The 14741-nt window shown below is 32.6% G+C and overlaps 2 protein-coding genes across 2 annotated transcripts in view; one reads left to right on the top strand and one right to left on the bottom strand.

Annotated features, from left to right (window-relative positions):
- Positions 1–203: 203 nt before the first annotated feature.
- On the bottom strand, positions 204–5951 carry LOC145582480 (amino acid transporter AVT1A-like). The gene is made up of 12 exons (XM_081639469.1): positions 5403–5951; positions 4233–4510; positions 3777–3991; positions 3546–3569; positions 3284–3464; positions 2969–3188; positions 2743–2878; positions 2632–2651; positions 2366–2511; positions 1411–1454; positions 1167–1229; positions 204–557 (listed from the first exon to the last, which is right to left on the bottom strand). The coding sequence occupies exons 1-12, from the start codon at positions 5588–5590 to the stop codon at positions 465–467; spliced, it is 1608 nt and encodes a 535-aa protein (XP_081495595.1). The 5' UTR covers positions 5591–5951; the 3' UTR covers positions 204–464.
- A 7772-nt stretch (positions 5952–13723) lies between these two features.
- LOC145582478 (uncharacterized) overlaps positions 13724–14741 on the top strand; it is a 5215-nt gene continuing 4197 nt past the window's right edge. The window contains exon 1 of the mRNA XM_081639468.1: positions 13724–14008. Within this exon, the coding sequence (XP_081495594.1) occupies positions 13981–14008 (28 nt within the window). The 5' untranslated portion in view covers positions 13724–13980. The remainder of the gene's footprint in view (positions 14009–14741) is intronic.

Raw genomic sequence — 14741 nt, 5'->3', positions numbered from 1 at the left:
GAGCCATACACCAAAAAATGGTAAGCCTATATTAAATTATCCTGTTCTCAAGCGAAATCTGGTTTTCACTTGACATACTAGATATTGTAAGCATATGAATGTGCCTGAAAACTCAATTTTATGCCACCAAGAGATGTGGCTAGTATTGTGTAAAAGTATTGTACTTTCTAGTTATCTAAAAGTTTACGACACAAGTTAACAACAACCACAACCACAACAACCACAACCACAACCATCACCAGTCCACCACCCCCACGCCTAGTTGTAATTCACTAAGGCAGGGTTCGAGGAGGATCCACTATATGCAGCCTTACACCCAATCAGTATAAGACTATTGAAGATTTTCTGAGTTTATGTACGGATACATATATCTTTTGCAAGCAGCTAAAGATTTTTAAAGAATTTTAGAGCAAAGCCCTCTGGCAAGCCAAAACTGGAGTCAGTAGTCATGTAATATCAATGCATCAGTAACTCCCGATTATCTTTTTCACTGAAGAATACGTCCCCAAGGCTCCACTGACAACACCCAACACGACAATAGCAGTGCTTATTATCACCTAAAAGTAAAGAAAGGAAACAAGGATGAGTAAAATGAGAAACTAAAACCAGACTTGAAAACAAAAAAAATTCAGGTAAATAAGCTGCCTGTAAGCTAACATTCATCATCATTTGTGAATATTGTGATAAAAGGTCCTTAGACGCGCTTTTTTAACCTCAACAAATTAAAAAGTTATATCGTTTTTTTTTTCTTTTTACTGAACTGTCATCTCCTTGTAAATTCTACCTCAACATGATTTTCCGGTGGAAGGAACAAAAGGTACATTTTAAGCGCAATCACTAAGAAAGCAACTAGCTGTTGTTGGCTTGTTTTGCAACAAGGAATCCTGTGCCCACCATTGTGAAGAAGAGTGGTTGCTGAATTCCCCTGCAACAACGGAAGACATAGGATTCTCTGATGCGTATGGAAGTCTGAACAAGCATGATTGTCTAGTTTTAGTCAATTTCCTGAACTCTTTTGCCCCGTATGATGTAAGGTTAATGAAAAAACGACTCTCCATCTCTTTTCGAACCATGACTAATGTAAGTCTCATGAATTCATGATATCTAATGATAATATCACACTCCACAATTTCCAAAAATAAGCAAAACAGATTATGTTGACAAACCTGCATCTTTGTCGCCTTCTTATCCATAATTTTTAAAAAGCATAGAGCTGGAAAGATCATAGCCTGCATCACAAAAGGACACACGAACAATATACATAAGCATAGGTTCATCCGTTCATAGCATGCTAATCAGAATCCATCGTGGCATGAGAAGTAAACTAGGGGAAGAACACCCAAGGCAATATCCAAATTAAACTGAAATGTGATGCAGTATGGTGTGTACTCTACATATGAGCATGCTTACCACAAGAATACTCAAAAGCGAACCGATTAAAGCCATCAGAAGACCTGCAGCCATAAGACAAGAAAATTAATGTATACTGGCCAAATTTTATATCAGGAAACTTCATTGCAAAGATACCAAAGACACTAACAAAAGATACCAAGAACATTGGCACATAGAGTTATCAAATATTAACCAGACGTCCATAACAAACTAGAGCAACTAAATCTCCAAAACCTTCCGTGTAAATTTAGTTGTCACCTTGTCCCAATCCTTATGATTAATTTTACAAAAGTCCAATTGTGCTTTTTTTATTCTTCCCCATTGCTTGCTTAAAGTAGTGGCATATTGGAAATTAAAGCATTACTCATTAGTAAACTAGAAAAAAGTGATAACTTTTACCAAATATCCTGAAATAGCATATATGATACGAAGTAGTATGAGACTTTTAATGCTGGAGGGAGGAAGGGAGCATATTGGAAAATTAAGTCAAGCTAATCAGAATAAAGGAAAAGGCTACAAGAATTAAGCTGTTGAAATCCACAACCAAAAGAGAGGTTGTCAGTTTATTAGGATAAAACTGAAAGAAGATGCAAGGCCACATCAAAGCTGCAGAGTGCGAGTATGTAACCAGTCTTATATGAGTTATATCTAACCGAACACGTGTCAAGCCTATTTCACTCCTTTTTCTTCTATGATCTTCTAAGAATTAAGACATGATCCACAAAAACTAAGGGCTTGTTCTCTTCAGTTTATTTTTAGTTTAGTTTAGTTCAGTTTTTAATTTCCTTTTCTCGTAAAATATTTAGCTCAGTTCAGTTCAGTCAATCAGAACAGGCCCTAAGATTACTTCTTGCATATCTAACTCCAGCTTAAAATAATCTGTTTCTTCTTCATTTATATTCTTCAAACCAAAACTATACCATGTTCTGGATTTGAAAATTTTAGCAGTTGAATACCAGTGTAAAGTACATACCGAAAAATGGAACTGAGAAAGCTACAGCAAGTGTGGAAACAACAAGACTTGTCCGGAGCACAAAGAAACACCAGTTGCTGTTAGCAATATGGGCTGGCAACAGCTCCTCTATTCCTCGAGCTAGTGGGTTCAACAATAATGCATACGTATACAATGTCAAGGATCACAAAACAAGTCCTAGAGGACAGCATGTATCATATATATCTGTGTTTGACATCAAAACAAAGAAATGACTTCTAATGAAAAAAAGAAAAAGAAAAGGATATTTTGTAAATGGGTTGATCACCTGCACAGAAGAAAACAGAAAATTGTAAGTGTTCCTTCCAATATACTTGAATGTTGGGAAATAAAATTTATTAAAAAAATGAAATACATACAGTTGTCCAGAGTGCAACATTAGAAACAACCAAATCCTTTGGCATGTTTAGAGTGATTTGTGATAGTGTGCCCTCGCCAAACATAAGAAATCCCATGACAGCAACGCTTCCATATATCAAAACACACAGAGCAAAACTGCGCAGCAGATAGGAGTTCACATTAATAACGAGAGACAAACAAGAACCACAAAGCTCCAAGTATTGCTGAGTCTACAGGTTTCCATACCTGGTTATCAATGCTGCTGTAAATTGTTTCTTGTCAGCCATTGATTGATAGATATTGGGGAAAACTGAATGACCTGAGTAGCAGAATCCATACACACCAATAGCAAAGGGCATGCCACTCCAATTTACAAGTTTTCCTGTGTGATGAAAGCCAAGCCCATCCACCGTTCCAAGATACAGAACACAAAAAACAATCATCACTGTTGCAATAACTCCACCAGCTGCACAGGAAAAAATTCCGCATACCATATGGGTTATTCCAAGTAAAAATACATGTAAAAATTGTATTATAGACATGAAGAAATTGATAACTTACCTGAAAGGTAAGAAATTAAGCGTAAATTTTTCAGCCACACTGTTGGTAGAACAATAAGGGCAGTGAGCAGTGCGAACACATGTGTTGAATCAAGGTAAAAGCCACCCCAACTTAACGACGTCCCAGGAAATAGCCTGGTAAGATTGTCCCCCTCCAATATAATGAATTCTACACAATATGACTGCACAAAACATACAAACATTAAGAAAATTTTGAAGGAAAACAGTAGTTCTATGTAATAAGAATCTCAACTTTCACTTACATATAGCTCCACATACAAGGCAATCTGCAGAGGGAATGAAAAAGATAAAAATAGGTCAGGTTACATATTTCTTTCTCAAAGATAGAAAACACAGAAGCTAATAGCATATTCTAAAACAGTTGGGTATGCTAGCATAGTCATGCTCTCGACAGTAATTTCCAGCAAATATCAATACAGTATTATAGACTCATAGAGGAATTTAATTTCACATTAAACAATCAAGGAACTCACTGATAGGAATAGACGTCCATATTTTCCAAATGCAGCTTCACCAATGTCTGGATAAGTTATAATCCCTGCCTTACTTTCGAAGCAATATCTCATAAGTGAGGCTGTATAACAACATACCATAGCAAAGAGGAATAAGAATAACAGGCTCAGCCAACCAGCTTCTTCTATCGTATAAGGAGTAGATAGAAGCCCAACTCCAGCCATAACATTTATCCCTGCAAGAAAACACACATTGAAAAAAGCTTGATTGTTAAAAAAATGGAAAGTTATTGTTGAAATCTGAGAATTTCATTCAATTAAAGATCATGGTATGAAAACTTGTAATAGTTTAAACATTTCAGTTGCAATAGTAATTATATCGTGCAATGTAATAGTTTAAACATTTACACTGTTGGGTTAGTAGGCTCTATGGATATTTAAACACAATCTTAAGGGAGCTTAACAAGCTATCCTCACCATTGAATACAGTTTGAGTGAAAGTGCATCCTTGACCAATTGGTAGCTCTCCAGCAAGATGTTCATGCAAGGATCCTAATGCAGATATCCTTGATGAAACTTTCGATAACCTGTCATAGTCTTCTTTCTGGTATCTGCTCCCATGTTCAGAAAGCAAGGGAGTCTTATTTCCATCAACATCTATGTTACTTCTGCTGCGAAAGCTAATCAAGCTAGGAGTTCGACCAAGCAGTCCAAACCCTGGAGACGCAGCTAGAGTATACGAATCTGTTGTCTCTCTATCGAAAACATGAAAAGACAAAAGGCAGTTATGAAGATGTAAAGCTTTTCCCATCACATTATAATAATTATAGCAAGTTGACAACAATTCAACTCTAGTAACTATAGTGACCAAGTGTTACAAATCAAATTGACCTATCTCATCATTAGGTAGTTTTTTTTTTTTTTTTCTTAAAACCATCAAAGTACAATCAAAAAGCAAAAGTGAAACCAAGATTAAGGCACATACAAAAGTAGAAAGGGTAATCAACAAAAAGGAACGGAGATAGTACGAAGTACAAGTACATATCATATCCTATCACTCCTACTCAAACAAACCAAAGAAGCAAACTTATACATCAATTCTTTAAAAGCCTACATTTGTTTAATCTCTTCTGTTGGATTTAGCTACTTCTACTGTTAATTCTGACAAGATTAAATTTTTCTTAACCCAAACACCCAAAATTCCACTTCCTATGTAATCTTTCAAAACCTACAATTATTACTCATATAGTTCATATAAAACAAATTTTACAAATTAAGCCCAACACCCCAATAAAACCCCACAAGTTCAAACCAATTTTTTTGCCACTAAAATTGAATTGGGCAAAACATAATTAATTCCCCCGACAATTAATGGAGATAAGCCCCCACTCATCTATACACAATTAGATTGTTTTTATTTCATTGTGCATTCAAATTCCTTAATAATTAGCTGAAAATACATAGAATACAAAAATATCACAAAATTTCCAAATTAATTACTCAAAAGTATGCACACTTTTTAGAATTGCTAAAAGTGAGAGAATCTCAAATAATCAAACAATTATTCTAAACCATCATAAGCTCAACTATTCAATTACAGTATAAAAAAATGCAGAAAAATATAAAAAATTACCAAAAAAAAATTACCTGAAACTCTGAGGCCAAGTTTGAGAGGTAAAAGTTTCGCCTTCATCATCACCAACATTGCTATCATAATCATCATCATTATCATCATCTTCATTATCATCACTGCTACAACTATTAACCCTGTTATCTTCTAAATCATGTTCATCTTCCCAATCAAATTGGGTATCATCTCTATCTTTTCCCGCCATAACAATTACTGTAAATTTCAGCAATTAAAACCCAGAATTTAATATTAAGAACCCAGAATGTTTTTTAATCATTTTATGAATAAAGATTGAAACTTTTTCCAATCTTTTAGGTTAAAAAAACAGAGAGGCGGTGAGACGATGATTATGAAAATGTTAAATTAATCAAAAAAGGAAGAAATGGACAAAATGGGAAGAGAGAGAAAGTGAAAGAGGAGTCTAGAAAGAAAGTTTGATTATTGGAGTGATTGGACCGTTGAAGCCATTGTTGTTACAATGGGTTGTAATGTTTGTATTTGCTCTGCTTTTTATAGCTTGGTAAGAAGTGTGCCCTGTTTTCATTTGTTTTCCGAGATTTTCTCGGTTTATGATTTCCTTGGTAATGTTCTAGACTGAGGTGTAATATTCTCTTTGTAAGACTGTAATTAGACTTATTACTAATTAGTTCTTGCGGAGTATCATTCCTAGGGCCTACGGATAAGTAAAGATAGTGTTGGGCTGTGTCGGCCCATTGGATGGTATGACTAGCATCATCATAAAAAAAAAATAATCGTAACATGATATGAACACAGTTGTATGACATGACATAACATGGGTACATGAGTATATGACACTACATGTTAATTTACATGTATATGTTAAGGGTATGAGGTGGGTTTGAGTCACTCTTTCTTGGAAGAGATGATATAGTACGATATGTCTAAATATAATTTGAAATGCTAGCACAGCAATGCATGACATGTGTTTCTACTTTGTGGCTTCAGTCGCATACTCGCATGACATAACATGGGCAGGGCACATGGCCATACATGTTAATGTACTATAGATGTTAGGGGTTTGAGGTGGGTTTTAGTCATTTTTCTTGGAGAAACGTGATATGGCATGACATGTCATAACATGATTTGAAATGCTACCACAACAATGCATGACATGTGTTTTTGCTTTGGGGCTTTGTCCTTTTTCACTGGGAAAAAAAAAATGCATGACATGTGCTTAGGCAAACTTGACATGTAACAAGGATCGACTATGGGCCGACAATATCCAAGGAATGCAGAACCAACACGAGGCGCGATCCACATATATATTTAGTAGTAAGGAGTCCAAATTATAGAAAATTGCACCTAAAGTGCATATATATACGGTTCGAAATCACACCCTGCAATTTTTAAGTCACATGTGCATGAAAATGTAAAAATTGGTTAAATTAATGATGTGGCACACTTTGACCATAGTCTCTAACAAAATAAATGCAAGCAAAATTTAACAAAACAAGGTTTAACTTTGTAAAGGTCTCACCACATATACTAAAAGTTTGGAGTTCGAATCTCCATCTTCAAGTGATGGTGCTCGGGGGCAAAAAAGGGCTAAGAATTATCCTATCTTTCCCTTAATTTCAAGTGTTTGACCTACAAATATATCACAAAGGGTTGAGATATGATCAAAGTTAAGTATAAGGAAAATTTGTCAAATAACATCTTTTATAACCCTTTTGTTGTGAAAAAACACCTTATAATTTCTTTTTTTTTTTTTTTTTTTTTTTTTTTGCGAGAACACACCTTAGGGCGGTTTTAGGGGGATTGACTTGGTTTCCCGGCGTTGACCATCATGTGAAGGTCACGTGCCGACACCCTTCATTTCTTTTTCCCCCTTTTTTCTCCAATTACTTTCTCTCTCCTCAAAACCACCAAACCACAACTTAGCCAACCAAGTCGCCGACACCGACACCACCGCCTAGCCAACCCAAACGCCGACACCACCACCCACCAACCTAGCCGCCATGTAATACCCCACATTTTTGAAACATATTTTCTAATTAATTAATTAATTAGTATTTTCTAAAAAGGGTATTTTAAGTAATTTATTTTTTTATTTGAATTTTGGAGTCAAAATGATATTTGAATTTTGGCGCCAAAAGTATATTAAAACTCAATTATTATTTTTGGATTTTGGATAAGATTTATTATCCATTTATTTTATTTAAAAACCGGATTATTTATATATATTCCGGATATTTTAATTAAACAAAATTATATTTTATTATTTATTTAAGATGGTCAAAAATTCCTAATTTAATGACTATGATTTTCGGATTTTCTATGTATAGAAAATCTGATTTTCTTAGTTATTTTATTTAGTGAATAATTATTTTATAAAATAAATATTATTTACACAATTATTTTAATTCCTTAAAACTAGAAAATTAATTCCCTAAATATCTAAAGGGAGGTCCGAAAATATGAGCTTAAGAAAGCTCAATTTTCGGCCATCATGATGGATTTTTGGGTGATTTATTTTGATAAATTGTATTTTCAATTATCTCCTCAAAATCTCTTATTTTACTTAATTTTATTTTTCCATCTCACAAAGATTTGAACATCTTATTTTCCTACCTTTTTATTTCTCTTGATTATTTCCCAAGTAATCTTCCTTGCCATATTATTTTTCATGACAACATACCTTCCATATTTTTGTTATACACAATCACCTTAATATCAAAAGTTTCCATATTTCTTTATTCACTTCTCCAAGTAATTTCCTTAATACTTTTTACCATAATTCTTCCTACATTCTCCTACCATAATTCCCTCATTCATGAGCCTATAAATACCCCTTCATACCTCTCATATTCTTCACACCAAAACTCAATTCTCTTCTTCTCTCATATTCTTCTTTTCCCTTAACCTTTTCATACTTTTCTTCTCCTCTTTTCATACAAATTTTATCTCGTATACTTTTGAATCCAGTTTTCGGGCACTTCTGATCAGTTTTTGGGGGTATTGATGTTTCACAGAAGATTGTTCCTCTCAAAAAATCCTTGAGGTTAGGCACAAGAATAACCCAATTCGAAGTTATATTGAAGGAGTTATGGCCTCTGCAAGTTATGCCTATTCTTTCCAACGAAAATTCAATTCTCTTTAATCTTATTCCTTTATCTTCTTCATGGTGTATTCGTGATTGAACTTTGAAAGTGCAAAGTGTTGATTGATATTCGGAATCAAGGTTCTTGAGGTTCTTTTTGTGTGGTTTATCTAGCAAGGATCAAGGTACGTTTAGGTGGCTAGATACCTTTGGAAGTGATTGGTTTGAATAACACGTTTTATATGATTTTATTGGTGATTGATTTGAATTATGTTTGGAGGTATTGATTTTAATATTTAATTTGTTTTAATAAAAGTATTTTGAATGATTGATTTTTAAATCATGTTTTGAATGGTTTGAATTACTTATGGTGTTTAAATAAAGGAATTGATTTTAAAAGGTTTGTTGAATTAAATAAAAGGTTTTTCAAGGAAGAGTTATTGATTTTGAAAAGTTATTAATATGAGATTTTATTCTCAAGTATCTATTTAAAAGGTTTTGATTTTCAAAGTATGTGGAATTATTAAAAAGGAGTTTGAATTATATTAGAATTTATTAGATATTAAAAGGATTTATTGAACCATTGAATTATTATTATTAATGCTTTATAAGCATATCGGTAATCCCACTATGCGGATTTGGTTTATTGATAAGGCCTTGAACATTGTGTGACCGGGTCTTTCCTCAAGAATAGCCTTGTAATATAAGGAGACTAGCTTGGGGGGTGTGCACACTTGGGTGAGGAATTGGATTAAAAGAAATTGGTTCTTAATAAAGGAATTGGTTTTATTAACTATTATTTTGAATATTGAATCATTGGAATCGGTTTTGGAATAATGAGTTTGGAATTTATTGGATTAATTATTGGAATTGATTTTTAAAGCATGTTGCAAATAAATTGAGTTTACATTATCTTGCACTTATCGTACTTAGCATAATTTGCTAATCCGTATTTCTTATTTGTTTTGGTTCGCCCTGTTTACCGTAATGGTAAGCAGTGTTAACTAATTTCAGGTGGAGTCAAGAATTGAGCATATGGAGTCCCGGGAATGGTTTCACGTAGTTTAGGAATGTTGGTCTCATCTTTATTTTGAGTACTCATAACAATGTTACTATTTTTTATAAGTATTAATAAAAGAAAGTTGAGTTTCCGCTGCAAGTTTTGCTATTGAGTTAAGTGTTTGAGTAGCCTTGCGTAATCACGCGGCGGTAATACGCCCAAGTCTATCTCTATGGTATAATTATACGTATTATACTGGTATTTCCGTAGAGGGAGATTTGGGGGTGTTACACGCCATCACCAGCCACTTGAAAAAACCCCTTCCTTTCTTTTTTTCCCTTTTCCCCTCTAATTAGACTTTCTCTATCCTCTATTCTTCCTAGCAACGAACCTTTGAATTCTATCAATTGAAGGGGTAAACTCCATTGTTTTGCTCAAATTGCTGCAAAGAACCTTAATTAACCTAATTTTGAGGCAGGTAAGTTGTTAAAATTAATGAAATTGATTGTTTATTTCGTCGTTTTTTAATTTACCTTAGTTTAGGGTTTTCAATTGGAGGTATGAAAGGGGAAAAACCCCTACCAACCCTCTTCTCTCTCTATTAGTTAGTTTTAGGGTGTTAAGGGTTTTTGTCAAGATGTTTGGGTTGTTAATGAGGTGTTTATGGAGATGCTTAGAGGTTTTTTGGGTAATTTTCATGGTGGGTCTAGTGGTTTTGGAGGGTGATGTATGGTGTACGTGGTGGGTTTAGAATGATTTGGGTGGTTGGTGATGGCGGCTAGCTAGGTTGGTGGGTGGTGGTGTCGACAGTTGGGTAGGCTAGGCGGTGGTGTCGGTGTCAGCGGCTGGGTTGGCTAGGTTGTGATTTGGTGGTTTTGAGGAGAGAGAAAGTAATTGGAGAAAAAAGGCGGAAAAAGAAAGGAATGGTGTCGGCACGTGATCTTCACGTGATGGTTAACGCCGGGAAACCGAGTCAATCCCCCTAAAACCGCCCTAACGTGTGTTCTCGTAAAAAAATTCTGGTTTTAGGTGTGTTTTAACAAAAAAAAAAATTATAAGGTGTTTTTTCACAACAAAAGGGTTATAAAAGGTGTTATTTGACAAATTTTTCTAAGTATAATAATTAAGATTGGTTCATTTTTCATTTTAATCAGGTCCATTTAATTATGACTTTTACCACCTCCAAAAAACGACTTATTTGCTTTTACCACCTATATATATAAAAAAAAAAAAGTTTTATTTTACCACCACATAAAAAAATAAAAGTTGGCTTTTACCACCAATCACCTCCAACTAACGGATTTCCTTCATAAATCCGTTAGTGGGGCCTACCATGTACACGTATCACCATATTATTGGGTAAATTTTTTAAAAAATAATAAAAATTAAAAAACAAAAACCAACAATCAACCGGCGATGCCGCCACCAGGCAAGCTACCAGCCCACCGCCGGATCTTCTACTAGCCCCATCATCGGACCGACTATCAGCCCCACCGTCAGACCGCTACCAGCCCACCACCAATTCGCCAGCAGCCACCGCACTAGCCATCATCAATTCGCCACAACACAGCCACCGCACGCACAACGCTCCAGCCACCAACACCGAATTTCGACCCCCTTTCCTCCAAATTCCGGGGTAAGTTGATTCCGTTCTCGGTTGGTTGACATGGAAAATCGGGGAAGATGAAGAGGAAACATCAAAATGGTGGGCCTATTAACGAATTCATGGACGGAATCCGTTAGTTGGTGGTAAAATCCAATTCTTGGAAATTTTGTTGGTGGTAAAATTATTTTTTATTTATTTATTTATTTATTTTTTTATGTAGGTGGTTAAAGCAAATAAGTCGTTTTGTAGAAGTGGTAAAAGTCAAAATTTCCTAATTATGATGAAGAATTGAAGATTGACAATTATGCGAAACTTAGATTTTTATTTTTGGGAATAGATGAACATAATTTTATTTTATTTTATTTTTAACCACAAATACAATGTTAAGATACTATGGTATTTTTCATTATTGAAAATAAAACTTAGTATTCATTTTTCATTAATAATCATGTCAATTTAATTATAACGACTTGACAAAGCAAATTTTAGTTTTTTTGTTATAGATGAACACATTGTTACATTACATATTATTTTATTGGAAATTTTGACTTTTACCACAAAAAAAAAATCAAAAAAATATTTTTTACCACCAAAACTTCTAAAACTTTTATTTTACCACCAAATAAAAAATTAAAAATTGTTTTTTTACCACCTGTCGTCAAAAACCTAACGGAATCTTTTAAAATCTTCGATTTTCGTGTCAAACACATGCTCTTTAGGGGTTTTGGGGGGCTTTTTGGGCCTTTGGATACAATTTGAGGTCAAAATTGACACAAAATGATCGGAAATGCCTTGTTTTGCGTGTTTAAAAATACCTCGATTTGCGTGAACACGCAAAACAAGGCATTTCGATCATTTTTTGTCAATTCTGACCTCAAATTGGACCCAAAGAACCAAAATGCCCCCCTAAACCTACGAAGAACATGTTTTGCGCACGAAATTCGAAGAAATTTTTTAAAACCGTTAGATTTAACAGTTTTCTTAACGTTAGGTGGTAAAAAAACAATTTTTAGAAATTTTTTTGGTGGTAAAATAAAAGTTTTAGAAGTTTTGGTGGTAAAAAACAATTTTTTGTCTTTTTTTAGTGGTAAAAGTCAAAATTTCCTATTTTATTATTGAAATAAAAAATTTAGAAAACTCTAGCAAGCAATAGTTTGACTTTATTTTAAGATCAAAAAACTTTGGAATGTAACGTTGACCACGAATGCAATCTATAACTATAACTAAAGTAGAAATCGCTGACATCATCACTGCCTATGTGTCAGCTTTTTATTAAAATATTTCCCGCCAAAACTATAAGTGACATCATCCTTTTTTTTTCTTTTTTCTTTTCAAGATAAACCTAAAGTTTGGAAAAGCTAAATTAATTAGACATTTTTTTAAAAACTAAATTTTTACTAAATTGACTAACAACAATATTTTCTTATAGAGAAAAAAAAAATAACTACGTAATTGGTGGTACGCTCTTTCATTTTTCTTCCTTTCCTCTTATATCTATAACTATATACTAAAGGCGAATCAGGAATGACATGTGTCATCTCCTGATAAAATATTTTTCCGCCTTTTTTTTTCTTTCTTTTTTTGATTTTTCTTTTGGTCAAACCTCAATAACAATAAGATATTCTTTCCATATTTAAGGTACTACATAATAGAATATTATTTTTAGCTAATGACTATATATAATCATTCTTTTTTTTTTTTCCTCCAACTTTATTACTTTTGCCAATAAAGTCTATTTCAATTAGAGAAGAAAATATTTTGCTAACATATATAAATGTATATTCTTTACTTTTCTACTCTTCCTATTAATAATACCGTGTGTCAAAATTTTGTGCAAAAATAATTTCAACTAAGAAATTTACAGTACATTAATGTAATATATGAACAATCTTGACTAATCATTTAAAAAAAATATAATTTGTAGTAAATACAATTTTTCCTTCCCTACTTCAACATAATAATGTTAATAATAACCTATAAAAAATTAATTAAACAAAATTTATTATATTAATAAAAATTTACATATACTACTCATATGTTATATATGTAAAAATCCCTGACTACTCAATAACTCTAAATTAAAAGAAAAAATTATTAATTATCACGAAATAAATATATAATCAAATAATTTTGCATAAACATTAAACATTGTGTCGAACAAAGTATGTTAACAAAATTGGGACGAAGGGTATATCTATGTATGTGTGTATGTAATTATGTATCATTTGGGTACTAATATGACGTTTTCATTTTTTATACGGGGTAGTATAAAACCTCATAGTCCATAAATTTATTTCATTTCATTATTTGTTAAGTCTTTTGCATCAATAATCTTGACATCTTTGACATGAGTATATATAAAAATTATAGCTATTTTGTTTCCTTTAGAAATATACTTGGCAATTCTTTTTTTAGTACATATATAATTCACCATAAAATTTAGTAAAACCGTGCATGGCACGGGTGTTAAACTAGTTAACCACTAAACACTAATGCTAGCATTATTTAAGAATTTTATTTTTATTATAAATTTAATTAGAATATTTAACATCCTGTCTTCTAATATATATGATCAAATATTTTATTGCTAAAACCGTGCATCGCATGGGACTAACCTAGTATAATACAAAAATCACAACTGATAAACCTTCTAAACCAAGAATAAGAAAGAGTAAGAATATACATATATACAAGCTCAACAAAATCATTAGAAATATATAAAGAGAATCAAGTTGCCTTCATTTTTAGGAAATTCATTATACTAATCCCAACCCACAAGTCTTTTCATTGTATACGTCAATTGTTCTTTTATGCTTATCTATGCAACATAAGTTGCGTCAAATTCTTGGTTTCGTTTATTGCAACTTACATTCAAACTAACGTTACAAGAAAGAGGGAGCTCACGAAAGGAAGATCAAATTTGAAGATATGGGTCAACCGTTGGTGAAACTACCTGGTATCATCCCTTCTCCTTTAGTTAACCTAGAATTGATCACGAGTTGGTCGGTTTGTGTCAAGATTTTTTAATAAAAAAAAATATTTATATAATCAGGGCTTTACATGGAATTTCGAGCCACTAAATGTGATCAACTCTAGGTCAATCTACTTTTTTTTATTTTTTTTATTTTTTTTTATTTTTTTTTTATGCATACTGTATTGTAGTTACTTTGTTATTAATCAATCTTTACGTAATGATTGTTTTAATTATTTAATAGAACTAACGTTGACAATCTTCTTATTTATGAGTATATATATTTTCCGATACTAATGATATCACATCTCTAACAAAATATGAATTAATCGTTTCGATCTTATCGAATGTTTTTTTTGGAAGACCTACACATCAAAGTATCGTCATCAAATCCTAAGCTAGCTAGTTTAAGGCCCTGTTCTCTTCACCTTAAAAAATAATATTAAGTAAAAATAATTTCAAATTCAGTAAAAATAAGTTTAGTTCAGTAAAATTAATTTCAATTCAGAAAAAATAATTCCAGTTCAATAAAAATAAGTTCAGTTCAGTAAAATTCAGTTTTCTTAAAGAAGAATTATAATAGAAAATCAGTAAAAATAATTTCAGTTCAGCAAAAATAATTACAGTTCGGTAAAATTAATTTAAGTTCAGTAAAAATAATTTAAGTTCAACAAATATAATTTTGTTTCAGTAAAAATAATTTCAGTCCAGCAAAAAT

This window comes from Chenopodium album, chromosome 15 (assembly GCF_948465745.1).
Source record: "Chenopodium album chromosome 15, dcCheAlbu1.1, whole genome shotgun sequence".
Lineage (NCBI taxonomy): Eukaryota > Viridiplantae > Streptophyta > Magnoliopsida > Caryophyllales > Amaranthaceae > Chenopodium > Chenopodium album.
This window is presented reverse-complemented; position numbering and strand designations above follow the sequence as displayed.

What these genes read in the sequence shown, in the direction of transcription:
- LOC145582480 (XM_081639469.1), bottom strand. Translation starts at nt 5,590, where the DNA reads ATGGCGGGAAAAGATAGAGATGATACCCAATTTGATTGGGAAGATGAA. An exon ending in ACTTGGCCTCAGAGTTTCAG is followed by an intron (nt 4,511 to 5,402) that starts GTAATTTTTTTT and finishes TGTTTTCGATAG; the next exon opens with AGAGACAACAGATTCGTATA. An exon ending in CTTAATTTCTTACCTTTCAG is followed by an intron (nt 3,189 to 3,283) that starts GTAAGTTATCAA and finishes TTTCCTGTGCAG; the next exon opens with CTGGTGGAGTTATTGCAACA.